The following is a 15,357-nucleotide window of genomic DNA, read 5'->3' as shown; positions in this document are numbered from 1 at the left end:
ATACTGTACTGTTCATCCACCGAGTTTTTTCGGCTCCACCAAGCTTAATTTTAGGTACACACGCATCAACTGCAGACATAACCGTGTCCTTGAGAAGTGACCATGACTCAGCCACATTCATGTGAATGTGGCTGAGTTTATGATGATAGTTGATATAGTTTATGTGAATGTATTTAGGTGAATAATGTGAATTTAAGTTGCTTGTTTGCGGTTGTTTATGGCAATTTCAGCCTTTTTTATGATATCTGAAGCGTTTCAAATTGATCAGTGAGTTGCAGAATGCTACATAGCTAGTTAGAAATTTTCTGTACCTGCCTATATTATAAGCGCCCCAATGGGCTCCTCAATGTTAACGCGATAGCGCGACAGGACCTGTATCCTGATGCTGACGATGCTTGTTTTTCAGAGCATTTTTCAATTATGTAAAAAATGCACTCTTGCGCTCGCCATGTTTGTCTGTCCGTCCGTCCGTGACTTCACGTTTTCGTCGACGAGAAAATGCGCTCTCTGTCACTCACTGCAGTGAGTATCGAGTTATATTTTTTTAGGTACGCTTGTATATCTGCTTTTGGTTGCTGACCACGTCACCTCCGTAGCCACATTTGTGTCTCTAGTTACACTAAATAGTGTGGATTAAGCACGACGTATCTGCGTAAGTTCAGTGTGGCTGTTTCGCCACGACGTCACATTTCACGGCCACTTGTTGTTGTTGTAATAGCCCATCCTGGCGGTGGCGACTAGGGAGGGGGGGTGATAGGTCAGTTTTTCCGGGCACTCGGTGCCACTGGTAGTTCCGCGACCATCGCTGGCTCGCTGACCCGCCAGAACCATTTGATTGCATTACACAACTCCCTGGACAAGCCAGGTACTCATTTATCAACCAGAGTTGGATGAATGGCTGATTTGACCATGAGCTGAGCTTCCCTGTAGAACTTGTCCTCAGTGGGACTCGAACTCGGGCGCTGGGTGCGAGAGACAGAGTCTCTCACCACTGCACCACACAGCAACCAAGTGGCCTCACGGCCACTTCGATCCTTAAGCTTCTCATCTTTGCTTGAGTTGAATTGGAGCACGTATGCGTGTGTGACGGGACACAATTTTTGTAAACAATTTTTTGAAGAACATTGTTTAACTTCTGATTAAACTCGAGGGATTTAGCTTATGCATGACAAGATAATGGTTGAATGCATTTATTTTATAACTAGAATATGGAGTCTCATTTTACTGTGTTATTATTTTGTAAATTCAGGGGATTTAATTATTATTATTAAAACAGCAAATGATTGAAATTTCGTCAAAATAAAGAATTATTCAAGAAGCATGGAATTCAATGGTTAGCTCCTGAGGATTAAAAAATTATATGAAGGCACACGCAAAAAAACAGGTAGCCCTTCATCCGAAACTTTCTTCACAAATTTGTGCATTGTAGCCCAATTAGAAAATATATAATTAGTTGTTTCAATGTTGTTTTAATATGTCGAAGATCCAAGATATTTGGTCACCCATACCTACAAATACTTTTTATTTAATTTTACTCTAGTATTAAGGCCGTCGGGTTTGGCGACATGCCTTTACGTTGTGTATAAGCGTGTACTAATGGAATAGGCAAACATTCCTTAGGGATACATCCTTGAGGTCTATAAGATCGCATGAGGTTTCGGATATATTTATGTACTCGTTGAAGTTATGTTTTCTCGACAGGATACCGGGACTCGTTCTGTACAAAAGATACAGGGATGACATCCTGATCCCAAGTGAAGCAAGTGAAAATGAATTTCACTCATTCCTCGAGTAGATGAATTCAATCTATGAGCCAATCAAATCCACCATGGAGATTAGCAGCCAGGAGCTGAATTTTTGGACCTCACGATATATAAGGGTGAAAACTTTGAGAAGAAGGGCAAACTTAATACAAAAAACCTACATTATATGATCATATCCGAAACCTCAGGCGAGCCTTTGGACCCCAAGGATGTATCCCTGAAGAATGTTGGCCTATTCCTAAAGGACCCTTTAATGCAAACGTAAAAGCATATCGGCAAACCCTATGGCCTTAATACTAGAGTTAAAGCAAATAACAAGTGTTTCAAGGTATGGGTGACCAAATATATAGGATCTTCGACGCCAAAAAAACAAAATAAAACAACTAAATATATATCATTTTTATTGGGTTATAATGCTTAAATTTGCGAAGAAAGTTTCGGATGAACGGCTACCTGTTTTTTGGCGTGTGCCTTCTTATAATAATACATATGTATATTAGCTGATAGTATTCATACATTAGCTTTGAACCTCTGTAACGCAAATGAATGAACGTGTATAACCAATAATCTAATACAGAAGCCAATTATAACATGAGAAAAATAAACTATCATGATCTAACATCATCCAACATTAGTGAATATTTAAATGAGTTGAAATCATTTCTCTGCAATGAAAAAACTGGCAGTGGTATTTTAACATTATATTGAGAACATTCCCACGGCCAGACGTGCATTATAAATAACCATATAATGTTCAGCCTGAACAAGTTTCCAACTGTTCTTTCAGAGACAAACACATATACTCTTTCTGCGGTCCGCGGTCCACGTACCAAGATGGAAGAAGGCTTAAGGGAGGGGTATACCCTAAAATTTTCGGATTTGGCTTTTTCGGCTTTTAGTCTCATCTTAAAGCTGACATTCTGCCCTATCCAACGGTACCACTGTTATCTCTGTACTTTGATTTATGCTTTCACGACATTTCATGAAAGGTGGGCTGGTGGAGGAGTTCTTTCAGTAATTAGATAGGAACTAATTAGCTGCTGAGCTCTTTAAATATAGCGTCTACTTGAGTTGTGCTGCAGTTACGTGTTTAGTCTCATCTTAAAGCTGACATTCTTCCCTATCCAACGTTACCATTACCATCTCTGTACGTTGATTTATGCGTTCACGACACTTCCTGAAAGGGGGACGGAAGAGGAGTTCTTTCAGTATTACATAGGAGCTAATTCGCTGCCCAGCACTACAAATACAGTGTTTTTATGAGGTGTAGCTCAGTGTGCCTCCGGGCGTTGTACGGGGAGGTGCGCATGTAGTCGCTCCCACCTTATTAATTTGTTCCATTTTATGTGTGGTGTTATGCGTGTTTAATTGTTAGATTGTTTTATGTTCTTCCATGCATGCAACTTTGCAGGTCGGCCAGTCTGGGACTAGTTTCAGATGAGTGATGGGCCAATTTGGGGGTCAGTTTGGGCCAGTTCGAGATATCCTCCAGACGCCGACGAGTTGCATGGCATTCCTATGGGGAACATAAGCTGAGCTCTGGCCGGTACATAGGACTCTGTTGTACTGGGGTCATACTTTCAAAACTCGCTAAGTGAACGTAAGTACTTACGCTCCATTTTCTTGTCTACGATTGGTGGATTTTGCTTGAAAGGCCGTCAATAATTGGCTGATGAACTTACGATCTCCTAAATTTTTTTGAAAGTATGGGCCCTGGTCAGTAAAGGGCCGTAACTGGTCAGTCCAGGGGTAAAAGTATGGGCCGTAACTGCGCTAACGTGCCATTTGAGTCAGCCCCAGTGCTCCTCACAAGTAAGGCCGCCGCCTTCCTATTTCCTCTTCATTACGGACGTTCCCTGTTGGACACGACCAGGCCTGACCCAAGACCAAATTTTATGAGCTTGATTTTATGCATGTTTACAGTTATCCTTGTTTATTTTGTTCTGTTCAATAAAGTTTGGGCTACTGGTTATTTTGTGTTCTCATGCTAGGTTCACCCTATCACTCATAGCCCTGGGCGGTCTCATTTTTAATCACCTACTAACGTTTTTTTTCTTCTATGTATCATTGATTTTTATTTAAAATATTTTTGCTTGATTCTTTCCTATTTGTTCTCTTGAGTTCTGTTTTGCTTCGTTTCACGTGCTTATATTATACCGGCTGGACCGTCGACCTTTAGCAAGGCTGACCCCAACATTTGTTACCCAGTCCCGAGACCATATGTTGACCCCTGGCCCCCAACAATATGCAGAAGTATATATCAACAATATGCAGAAGAAGACCAAGGTAAAAGCTACATTCTGAAGGTGATGGATACTCTCTTTGAACATGCATGGGCAGTTCATATACGCAGAAAGACTGCTGAGGAGATGGAAATTCCTTTCCATAAGCTCTTCACTGAATGGAACCTCTCTAAAATTCAAACAGGAAATGATTGAAATTTCTTAATGAGCCAAATAAAGAATTATTCAAGAAGCATGAAATCCAAGGGTTTGCTGCCGGGGATGAAACTAAACCGCAAGTTGTTGAAAGAGTAGACCAAAAACTAAAGACAGAAATGCTGAAATATTTCACTTGCGCAAAGACATGTAGGTGGTACGATAAAATCCAGCTTTAATTGATAATTAAAAAAATAGTATCATATATCAATAAAATGGCTTCTCATGAAGCTTCATTCAAGCAGAAAAACAATCTATACGGATTTATCCCCGTAGTCTAAAAAACGGTGTAAAAATAATTTAGGATTTGAGATTGAGTTAGAATTAGTAGTAAACGGAATGACTTTATTAGAAGATAACTGCCTAATTTGACACGCGAGTTGTGTACTATCTTTGATATATTAGAGACAAAACCAGTAATTTACAGGTTGAATGATTAATCGCTGACGAAGTATGAATTATAACAATATTGCAGCAATGTTCATGAAATTGAAAAAAAATAGATTACGAAGTAAGGAAAATTATAGTTTAAGTACACCTGATATGGTGTTTCATAGCGGAAATCAGAAGTTAAACACACATAAAGTTAAACAAAAATTCAATTAAACATACATCCATTTGAATAAACATAAAGTTCTATGTACCCAAAAACTGAAATTGAGGTGTATTTAATTTTTAACTGGATTATCCACAATGTAATTTATGGAGTCAAGCATGACTTAATTCAAAGACGATGTAACGTTGCTAACGCCCCGTCCGTGGCTAGTTGTAAAGATCCAAATGATCTAGAAAAAGTTATTGAGTCGAGATTACTTTCAAACGGCTAATTTGGAGAATGCCAGCATATAAACTTCCCGATGAATATAAGAGTAAATTGTATCGCCATAAACAGAATAAAATTATACAATCAATTTCATACATCAATCGAAAATTAAAATAAACAATTATTATCCCTAATCGAAAATTCTCAGATTGGACTTTGGTACCAAGATCAGGAACTCGTAGACCACGTTATGTCATCTCAACATTTCAAACTGCGAGAGATAATTTACAGATTTTAAATACACTTACTGAGCACTGAGATTAAAAAATGAATTTTTTCGACTGAATGAAGGGTATCCTAAGTAAAACTTGAGTTAGAACTGACGATAAAGCTGGTTTCTGAAACGTCTGCTCCTTAGAGAAACACTGAATTTTCGGGCTATTTTATTAGCTCTAAAATTCTTGAGAAGTAGTCAGTGAGATTATATTGATAGATATATGCCCTCTGCACAGCTTCAAGAAATGTGTGATAAAATTCATAAAATTAGCCATACTTTTTTTGTTGATCAATAAGGACGAGCACCTCTGCTGTAAGAAGTATTTTAAAAAATTCAAATCAATCATGCGGTGGAAGTAACTCAGGTAATGCTTGCTCTGGTTAATTCATGCCGATTAGCTCGGTAACGGTGCTGGATTGGAAGTGCAACAAATCTGGTCAATTGGGCGGACAGATTGTGGGTAGTATGCTGGTGAGTGCAATTCCTATGCTACACATGCATGGAAATTTATATGAATAACCTGGGGCAGCAAGTATATATTTCCTCTTATTCAAGCTTGATACAAAAAAAATTCGCGGAAAAATCCGCAAAATTCTGTTTCCTTGAGCGATTGAAATATGATGGCGAAAAGTGCCCTTATTGATACTATTTAATTTCGGATTTTTTAGCGTCCCTCCCGTGAATCATCACAATAATGATTCACCGTCTTATTCCGAGTACGCAGTTCCCTACACTGCATGAGCCTGACCTCAATGTTGTACGTGCGTTCAGGTTGTAGTTCCTTGATGGTGTGGCAGAAGTGGGCTGCGCTGTCGCTGCACTCCGACGCTTGGACGTAGTGAATGGTTGTAGCCTCCTTGACGCGGTAGCCCCTGATGGCGGCCATGGGAGGACAAGGTTTCCTCCACCGCAGGCTGATGGAAGTGGACGTCGTGGAAGAGGTCAACTCCTCCACAGGCCCAGGAGCTGATGATAAACATGGTATGTTTGAAATAAAAAAGGTGTCATGAAATTTTGAGCGCAGTTTTGCGCTCAAAAAAAAGGGAAGTGCTTTTTTGCGCTCATTTGCTTCCCCTTCAAAAATTACATTCTTACCTGAGATAAGTAGGTAATATATTTAATAGACTTGTATGCAGTAAATGATTCCGGTGTCATCTTCATTTGTGACTTATATATAGGTAATGGATATGGAGTTTTAATTATAGCAGTAAAGAGAGGCAGTCTCCCTCACCTCTGTCTGGCAGAGTCTCGAACACTTCGCACTGCTTGCTGTCTCCGCCCTCGTTGTAGGCGTACACGCACACCCCGTACTCAGTGTACGCCTGCAGCTGCGTCAGCTCCAGTTTAGCCGTGCTTAATTTGTGGAAATGTTGAACGGCGTCGGTTTTCTTTGGGGCACAATCTTCTCTTGATTTCATCTACGTGAAGTACGCATAAATTATGAACATTGAAACATGTAACAGTTCTTAAAATCCCTGAAATAGCTGGTAGTTTTTCACAAAAAATGAAAATCTGAGGATATACGATATTCACGACTAAACATTCACGATATAAGACCAAATTTTCATAATACAAGTATTCTGAATTTGTCCTTTCCTTACTTGCATATTTTTCTATCCTAAACAACGATCACAAGTCTCATAACTGAATTATTCCAATCTTATTTGGTAATACTTACTGCCAGAGTTACGTTGAAAAATTGCTCAGTCCGCCACGTCCAAGAAACGCTGGCGGAGGTCGCGGCCGGCGTGACAGTCAAGCGGGGGACGTCGGCTGCCGGGGGTAAAATTGCAGTTAATGTGGCGTTGGCACCGGGGAAACGCGGGAATATCCACCGCACTCACGTTCTTAGGCCAGAGCAATTTCAGGAGCCGCCATTATAAACGCACTATCACCATGGCTGAGTCTAGTATTTTGAATATCCTTATATTAGGAAAAATCAATATTATTTATTAGGAACTATGTAGGTACATTAATAATCATGATAATATAAAGTAGGTTCTGAATAGAATTATTAGTTCACTTTTCTTGCCCTGTAATGGAGAACTAGCTCAAGGCTACAGTTCTCATGAGCGAGGCTGTGAAGGCATGAATCATTCTAAACCCACTTTTATTAAAAACTATTTCCGTATTTATTCATGTTAATATTATTTTTTGTTTCTGCTACACTTTCTAATTTTCAAATCATTCATTTAATCAATGCATCATGACTATAACTGAGTCTGATGAATCGAAAGTTTGATATGAGTCATCATCTGAATGACGAAAGTGAACGCCAGTGAACAGAGGCAGTCATTTGATCAGTATTAATTAAACTAGTGATATGATTTCCTCGTGTTCATATCCAACTGTCATAAAAAATTATTATTGAAAATGATTCTATTTAAAAACTTGATTTGTATTCAACCGATCAAACTGCAGTCATGCGCAGGCACGAAGCGGTCGAAATGGCGCATGCCGATGACAGAGATTGCCGAAACCTTCTGATGGGGATTTTTTATTCAATTGTGACGTTATGTTTTGCTTGCTTAATTATTCAACAGATGTAACTATAAAACGGAAAAATAAGGCAAATAAGTAAAAAAGCAAGACCTAACATGTAATTAAACTCAAGTCAATGTAGTCCATACTACGGACAATAGAATGGCCAGATTTAATCAATCATTTAAAGTTGTGCATCGTCGAATCGAAACACCACTTCCGAACACAGAATATATATATAATATTAGCAGACGACAGTACTTAAATACCAGTCAGACGACACCCACATAAATAAGGAGCAAAGCATATACAACATGCCACCTAACAGATACTGATTGATAATTAAATTTAACGTAAATGGCCCATCAAAACTAACACTAATAAATTCAAATCATCCACATCACAGGTGTATACTATCAGAAATATTCTTTAACAACACTCACTACACTTGCACAAACAAAGGAACTGTCTCAGGATAAAACTTCATATCATACGGTTTTAGATCCTAGAAAACCGCAAGCAAACACGTATAGAACGTAGTTTGAGGGCGAATTAATAAATAACTAGAGCAAAGAATTTAATGGAAAGTTAGGGGATAAGTGTTGAGAAAGTTAGGAATGTGAGTTGAAGCTATGTAGTGTGTTTAACAAGTGTTTGTTTCGAGACGGTGAGACCGAGTTTGTTCACATAGAACAATGGCGAGCTTATCGCGAGGTATTTTCCATGAATCCGGTTCGAGGCTTAGGGCAAACTGTGCGCGGTTGCTACGAAAGCAAAGGAACAAAATTACACGCCAGAGATGATCTTCTGAAGTCACGGTAACGCAAGCACACTCTGCAGTAGAAACACATAAGCATTGCCTTCGGCAAATATATTCTTTTTGTGTATCCTTATATGGTACTTCCTCGTGCATATATACGGACAACATTAGGTTAATAGTGGAAGTGCGTATAAATGCGACTAGAGTTGGGAGGGAATTTAGTCAGACAGAATGTCAGAAGAGTTACACACGTGGCCGGTTAGCACAGCCGCGCTCGTCGCTGCGGTCGTCGAATAAGCGGCAGTCGATGGCTCCGTCGCACCGCCGCGTCTCGTTAATGCAGTGGCCGGTGAAGGCGCACTCGAACTCATCAGAGCGGCACAGGCCTGCAATCACAAGTAATTCGGTAGGTTATGTTAAGACCATAATTGAGATGTGAACACGGAAAATAAATCTTTGGAGATCACGAAATAATCTTTTGTTATACCGACACGCATTTTATGCTATGTTATCAATCTTCCTTACTATATACTGCTTCTTCCGGATGATCAGCTTAATTATGTTCTATAATCAGGGTTTCTAAAACAATCAAGAAATGGTCTTGGATTTGCAATACCTGATGTAAAATTAATGCTCATTCTATTATTTCAACGGAATTTACTGCGCATGTAGCACACGTAGTCAATTGTTCTGAGCGATAACTGATGACCATTGTTCTAAGCGACAACTGATAATAGGCTAATAGTTTATATTATAGATAGTTTAAAATATCATTGTAACAAATGATAATACCAATGAGCGATAATTGATTACAGTTGGGTGATCCAGGAAGGGGAAATCCAAGGATAAATGACCCCTGGAGGGGTGATTCATGGAGGAGTGATCCAGGGAGGGGTGATCTATGGAAGAGTGATCCAGGGAGGGGTGATCCAGGAGGGGTGATCCAGGGAGGGGTGATCCATGGAAGAGTGATCCAGGGAGGGGTGATCCATGGAGGGGTGATCCAGGGAGGGGTGATCCAGGGAGATGTGATCCAGGGAGGGTGATCAAGGGAGGGAGATCCAGGGAGTGATGATCCAGAAAGGGTGATCCAGGGAGGGGAGATCTAGGGACGGGTAAGAAGAAGCAGAATACCCCTCCCTGGACCATTTCACCAGGTGAAATGGTCCAGGGAGAGGTAATAAAGATAGTGATCGAGGGAGGGGTGATACAGAGAGGGTGTTCCAGGGAGGGGCGATCTAGGGAGGAATGATCCGGGGAGGAGCGATCCAGGGAGGTTGATCCAAGGAAGGGTGACCCAGGGGGGAGGGTCTATGAAAAAGTGATCCAAGTAGGGGTGACATAAGGAGTATGGTCCAGGGAGGAGTGATAAAGGGAGGGTAGATCCAGGGTGGAGTGATCCAGAAGGGGTGGTCCAGGGAAAGGTGGTACAGGGAAGGGTGATCCGGGGAGGGATGATCCAGGGTTGGGTGATAAAGGAATGGGTGATTCATGTAAAGTTGGAGGGGTGATATTGAGGAAAGGAGGGAGAGGGGACCCCTCTTCCCATGTAAGGGTGATTTTAACTCCCTTCGAAATGATTTTATTTTCGTCTATTGCTAGTTGTTGGTACTTAATGGTTCTTGCTGGTACTCACTAGTGCTTGCTGGTACTCGCTGGTGTTAGCGGCTACTTGCCCCATGTGTTATTTCTTATCATTTCCCCACAACGATCGTTGGTCGCGCAAGCAAATGTTTTATCTGACTTCTATGCCTATGTTGGGTTCTGAATTCTCACCGGGTGAGCACTTGCATGTAATATGAATATTAAACATCATATGGATAATTCACGTACTAAAAATATTTTGATCAAAATTGTTTTGATGATCCGGCAAAGAAAGAAGCAGCAGATCAATTGATCAAAAGCCGGATCCCAACTCCACATTGGCACGGATTATGATTATTTTCAATTGTAAACATTTCCTATGGATATGAAAATTATTCAAACTTAAGGGGACCGTACAAAGCAAAATTTTGGATTATGGCTTTTCTGGGTTTTTAGTCTCGTTTTAAAGCTGACATTCTGAGCTATCCAACGGTACCAAAACCATTTCTGTACGTTGATTTATGCATTCCCTACAGATCCCAAAATGGGGGCGGGTGTCCGGCCCCCTTCAGTAAAGTCAAGAGAGTAGTTACATGGCCTTTCACTATAAAGTAAATCGTCTGACGTAAAGCGGCCAATTATGACATTCTCCATTTACTATATTCATCTTAAAGCTGCTTTTCTGACGCATTCAACGGTACCAAAACCATCTTTGTACGTTGAGTTATGCGTTCAGTACAGATGCCAAAAGGGGGGTAGGGTTTGGAGTTCTTTCACTATTCCCTATGGAAGTAATTAGCTACCAAACACTTGAAATAGAGCGTCTACACGAAGTGCACCTCAGTTACCCAGCAGACAGCATACGGGGAGGTGTGCATGCAGTTGCTCCCACCATCCTTGAGTGGAATCGAGCTCCAGTAACGTTTATGCAGTCGCTCCCACCATCCTTGAGTGGAATCGAGCTCCAGTAACGTTTAGTTTCGTATCCTTGCTACATTTAGTGCCTTTTCGCATGCTCCCGCGACTTTTTCGTGTCCTAGTGAACATTCACACTTTTTGTCACGGAAAACTTTATAACTCCTAGAGTTTTTAAGCTACAGCAATGAGAAATACACCATTCGATTCGCAATTAAAATATCTAGAGATTGTCGGGCCATTTTTTTCGATTTCGTTATAGTTTTGAAAATATTCTGAAAAAGGGGGGGGGGAAATAGGGGTTATTTTCGATAAGTCGACATTTTTCAGAAAAATCATAATAAAAAGAGAACCAAGAAAAAAATTGAAAATGTGGCCCGATAATCGCTAGATATGGTCTTTACGCATCGAATGATACGTGTCTCGATGTTATAGCATGTGATTTGCATCAGTTAAAACTTTTTTTGAGTACCCGCTTTTTGGCCGTTTTCCATGAATTTCACGTTTTCTCACTTTTTTTTTCGAAAAATTCACACGAACAAAAAAGTCTTAGAATTCTGTTCTACATATGTGTACCAAGTTTGGAGACGATCCTTCCCTAAATATAGAAAATAGATTTTGCCGTGAAAGGTCCCTTAAATGAAACTTTAACTCACACTTATTCACCATAGGGACAAGGCATGCAGACTAACACGCGATATGAGTTTAAACATTAATGTGAGTTTTTGAAAGGATTCTCCCAGTGACTCGTGCTAAAGACTCATTGACCCACTAAGCCATCATAATAATTTAATACCTACGGCGACTCATGATGTGATGGCATACACACTTACTGACTCATTTTATCAGCTGAAGAATAATTCATTTATATTCATCGAGGAATAATTGAATAATTTTAATAATAAGATAAATAAATAATATTGAAATTAAAATAATATTAGAATTAAATAGTTTCAACAAACTCATTTCTAAATAAATATTTCAAGCAGAGTGATCATGATTCCTGAACGCGAGGCGAGGAAGAATGTGTAGAGGTAAGAATGTGATGTATGTGTTGTTTATAACATCGCATCAGAGGAGGTGGGAAAGTTTCAATATGCAATGGGTTCAGCGGGCCCAAAACTTCCTGTGGAAAGAAAATCTAGGCCCCAGAAGAGGTTAAATTCGACAACTCGACTTTAGTCATAGCATGCTTGCGAAACATTGAAAATAATTCGTTAGTGAAACCATATCCTTGAATGCAGGCGAGGAATAATTCATTTACATGCAAGTTAATAATTGAATGTTAATATCACAAACAGATCCTCATATTAACTCGAAACAAAAGCACGTAGAATTGCGCGGAAGCATTTGACTCACCAGGCAACTCACAGTAGCGCTCGTCTATGCCATCGTCACAGTCGTTGTATCCGTCGCATAGATGGGCATGATATATGCAGCGGCTGGTGTTGGCGCAGCTCAACATTTCTGGATGAACGTGGCATTCGCTGAGGAAGAACGCTGAAAAAATGCGATAAATAATTTTCAGATCCAAATTAAAAAATTTGCATGTATGTATTCATTTTTTTTGGCGTCACGGAGTAATTGTTCTTTTTCAATAATGCGTATGCAATGATGTTTTATTTTAATTAATTTTCATAATAAAATTGATTTATCTCAATGTTTTTGATTACGTTTAATTGCTATAATTGATTACGTAGAAACTAGTGAAGTAATAAGTGACCCCCGTGACGTAACTACACAAAGCGAGTGTGGTGAGCGTGAGTGTGATGAGCATGAGTGTGGTGAGCGCGAGTGTGGTGAGCGTGAGTGTGGTGAGCGTGAGTGTGTCTACAACCTTCTTTGAAGCAAAATTTATGAACTACACTGGCCTCTTTGAACTACACTGGACTCTTCATAATATAGTCCAATTACAAAGGTAGCCGAGGAGACTAAGAAGAATTTTATGAGGATGAGTTAGCTGCAAACCAGTCTCTGTCACTTCGATTAATTATTTATCGATTTGTGTAAAAAGTGATCATTGATGCCGTTTATGTGGTTCCGGTGTACATATGCCAGTTGAAGTCTTTTAGTTTTATAGTTACTTGCAGCATAGGTAACAGATGAAGGTCTATATCAGTAGCGTGGTTGATGCATAATTGACAAGCTTGAGCTATTCATGATTTTGTGAAAAGAATGAATCAACTACAAGTTGTGATGATCAAATCTTGCAATCGATATTTCACCTTAGACATTATAAAAGGCATCAGCGACTGACTATATAGCCTTCGCCAGTCCGATCTGATATCGCGTTTGTCGGTCTATCTAAAGCAATTTAATGTCTGAGGGCAAAACTTATGCAGGAAATGATTTAGAACTGAAGATATTAAAACATTTAAGGACATCACCCCAAAAGAACAGATAAAGATTGGTGTAGTGCGCGATGTCTCTGACCTGCTGGTTCTGTCGTGACGGCTGTCGCCATAGCAGCAGAACATGCGTGGTCGGCGTCAGCGGTGCAGCTTTGTACCTGCGAGTCATGAGACGTTTGTATTACCACAAATGAGCTGAATAATTTAGACATAAAGTCTATGCTATTATCATGCATGAATAAATGCACTGGCGATCACCCAATTAAGTAATTAATGTCAGGAGATTAACAACTTTCAAGTAGCATAGGAATTACGCATACCAGCACACTTGCTCCAATCTGCCATCCCAACTGACCGAACAAGTAACTGGAGACATTTTAAAATCGCGCAAAAATATGTAGACTCGATCGGTTCCGTAATGGCGTTTGTGGCTGCCGAACAATGTAGCTACGCGGCGCACATGCGCTGAACGGCGGCTGCAGTGCTGCGGCGGTCTAATTTAAAAAGGCACTTACTCTGAAAACCTGCCACGTATTGTGGAAAGGAAAAAGTATCCCGCAAAAATGTGATATCTGAGCATTCTAATTTGAGTTTCTCGTATTTTGTTAGTGGTCGATCGGAAAACTCGGTAAAAAATCTCAAAAACTTATTCAGTAGTCAGTACGAATCAATATCTCTGTCTTGACTGCTGGAAATATTTCACATACGCAAAGTGAAGAAAGTGGTACGATTATTTGCCAGATGTACGAGCAGGAAGATAGACGAACACTAAATGAACTGCAACCAATTATGTTTAGTGAACATATCTTCTGAAAAATGTATTATATGTATATATATATAGCTGAGAAAAACATTATCGTCTGTAAAAAGTATCGAAAGGAATCGCAAATACCCAAGTAAAACACCACCAACGCAAATTTTCAGTAGCGTTTCGACAGACATTGTTCAAATGGTACCTATATCGAGCAAAAAACAATGTACGTTATAATGTGTAAATCGATCTCCACTTTGATCCTGCTGATGTCGAATTAGACGATAGTTAATACCTAATAATTCTCGATTTTTTTGCCTCAAAATGACGCAATGGATGAGTCCTCACTTCCATGCGTATTTCCCATCGGGCAACAGCTTCCCGTCTCTCCTGGGGGACATGTTGTGTGGAGCTCTCACATGCGTTGGCTTTACGTGGGTGAGTGGAGTGACGGCGTGGCATTAATGCGGTGATGTTAGTTTAAGAACTTAGATGCAGTCAAGTCATTGCATGAACATGAGTCCAGTGCAAGCGATAAAAAGGCTGTTAAAATTTCACGACAATCACTTCAGACGTTTCTAAAATAAAATTAGTATTCATAAGTCCTGAAATTCAACTCGAAAGGGCTCCCAAATCTAGAAATTTATTCACTTTAAAGCAGTAAAAAGACTGTTAAAACTTCAGTTCAGCCGTTTTTAAAAAAGAATTAGTGTTTATAACTCCTGAAATTAAGCTCGGAAGTTCTCGCAAACCTAAAAATGTATTCACTTTAAAGCGTTTAACCGAGAACAGTTCAACCGAATCCAGAAATTCTTTTCTCTTACAATACATTCACAAATTCTATATTTTTGATAACAGACTACAATTTGTAAAAATATATTTTTTTTTCACATTCATGTAACTCGTTTCTTAATACTTCCGCTTAAATTGATGCAAAGAGATCATTTAATAGGCCTATCCAGGCCTGGTTTTCAATGCCGAAGATACTATACCATAAGAAATTTCTTGTTCACTATATCACCGGCTATGAAATTTGAGTTTCTATATATCATTTTCTGAAGCTTATATCCAAATTCATATCGCTTTATTTAGGACTTTTTTATATCATTTTCTGGTATACCTCTTTCAAATAAATTGTATCATAAAGCCAAAGTAAAACAGATTTTTTGTTTGTCGACAATTGAAATGCCAGATTTGTTGAGTGCGAAAAAGTAAGGTCTAATTTACATTTCTACCATTAAAAAATGTATATGGGATTCATATAATTCTCGGTA

At 39.5% G+C, this 15,357-nt stretch overlaps 1 protein-coding gene across 1 annotated transcript in view; it reads right to left on the bottom strand.

Annotated features, from left to right (window-relative positions):
- The window catches only part of LOC108671098 (sortilin-related receptor), a gene marked incomplete at its 3' end in the record, with an annotated part of 14,631 nt that extends 2,107 nt beyond the window's left edge, over positions 1–12,524 (bottom strand). Inside the window, exons 1-5 of the mRNA XM_018158577.2 lie at positions 12,341–12,524; positions 8,734–8,868; positions 6,920–7,014; positions 6,473–6,659; positions 5,990–6,207 (exon numbers count right to left, since the gene is read on the bottom strand). Coding sequence (XP_018014066.2) covers positions 5,990–6,207; positions 6,473–6,659; positions 6,920–7,014; positions 8,734–8,868; positions 12,341–12,446 — 741 coding nt within the window. The remainder of the gene's footprint in view (positions 1–5,989; positions 6,208–6,472; positions 6,660–6,919; positions 7,015–8,733; positions 8,869–12,340) is intronic.
- Between the last annotated feature and the right edge of the window lie 2,833 nt (positions 12,525–15,357).

This window comes from Hyalella azteca, unplaced genomic scaffold (genome assembly GCF_000764305.2).
Source record: "Hyalella azteca isolate HAZT.00-mixed unplaced genomic scaffold, Hazt_2.0.2 contig15916, whole genome shotgun sequence".
Lineage (NCBI taxonomy): Eukaryota > Metazoa > Arthropoda > Malacostraca > Amphipoda > Hyalellidae > Hyalella > Hyalella azteca.
This window is presented reverse-complemented; position numbering and strand designations above follow the sequence as displayed.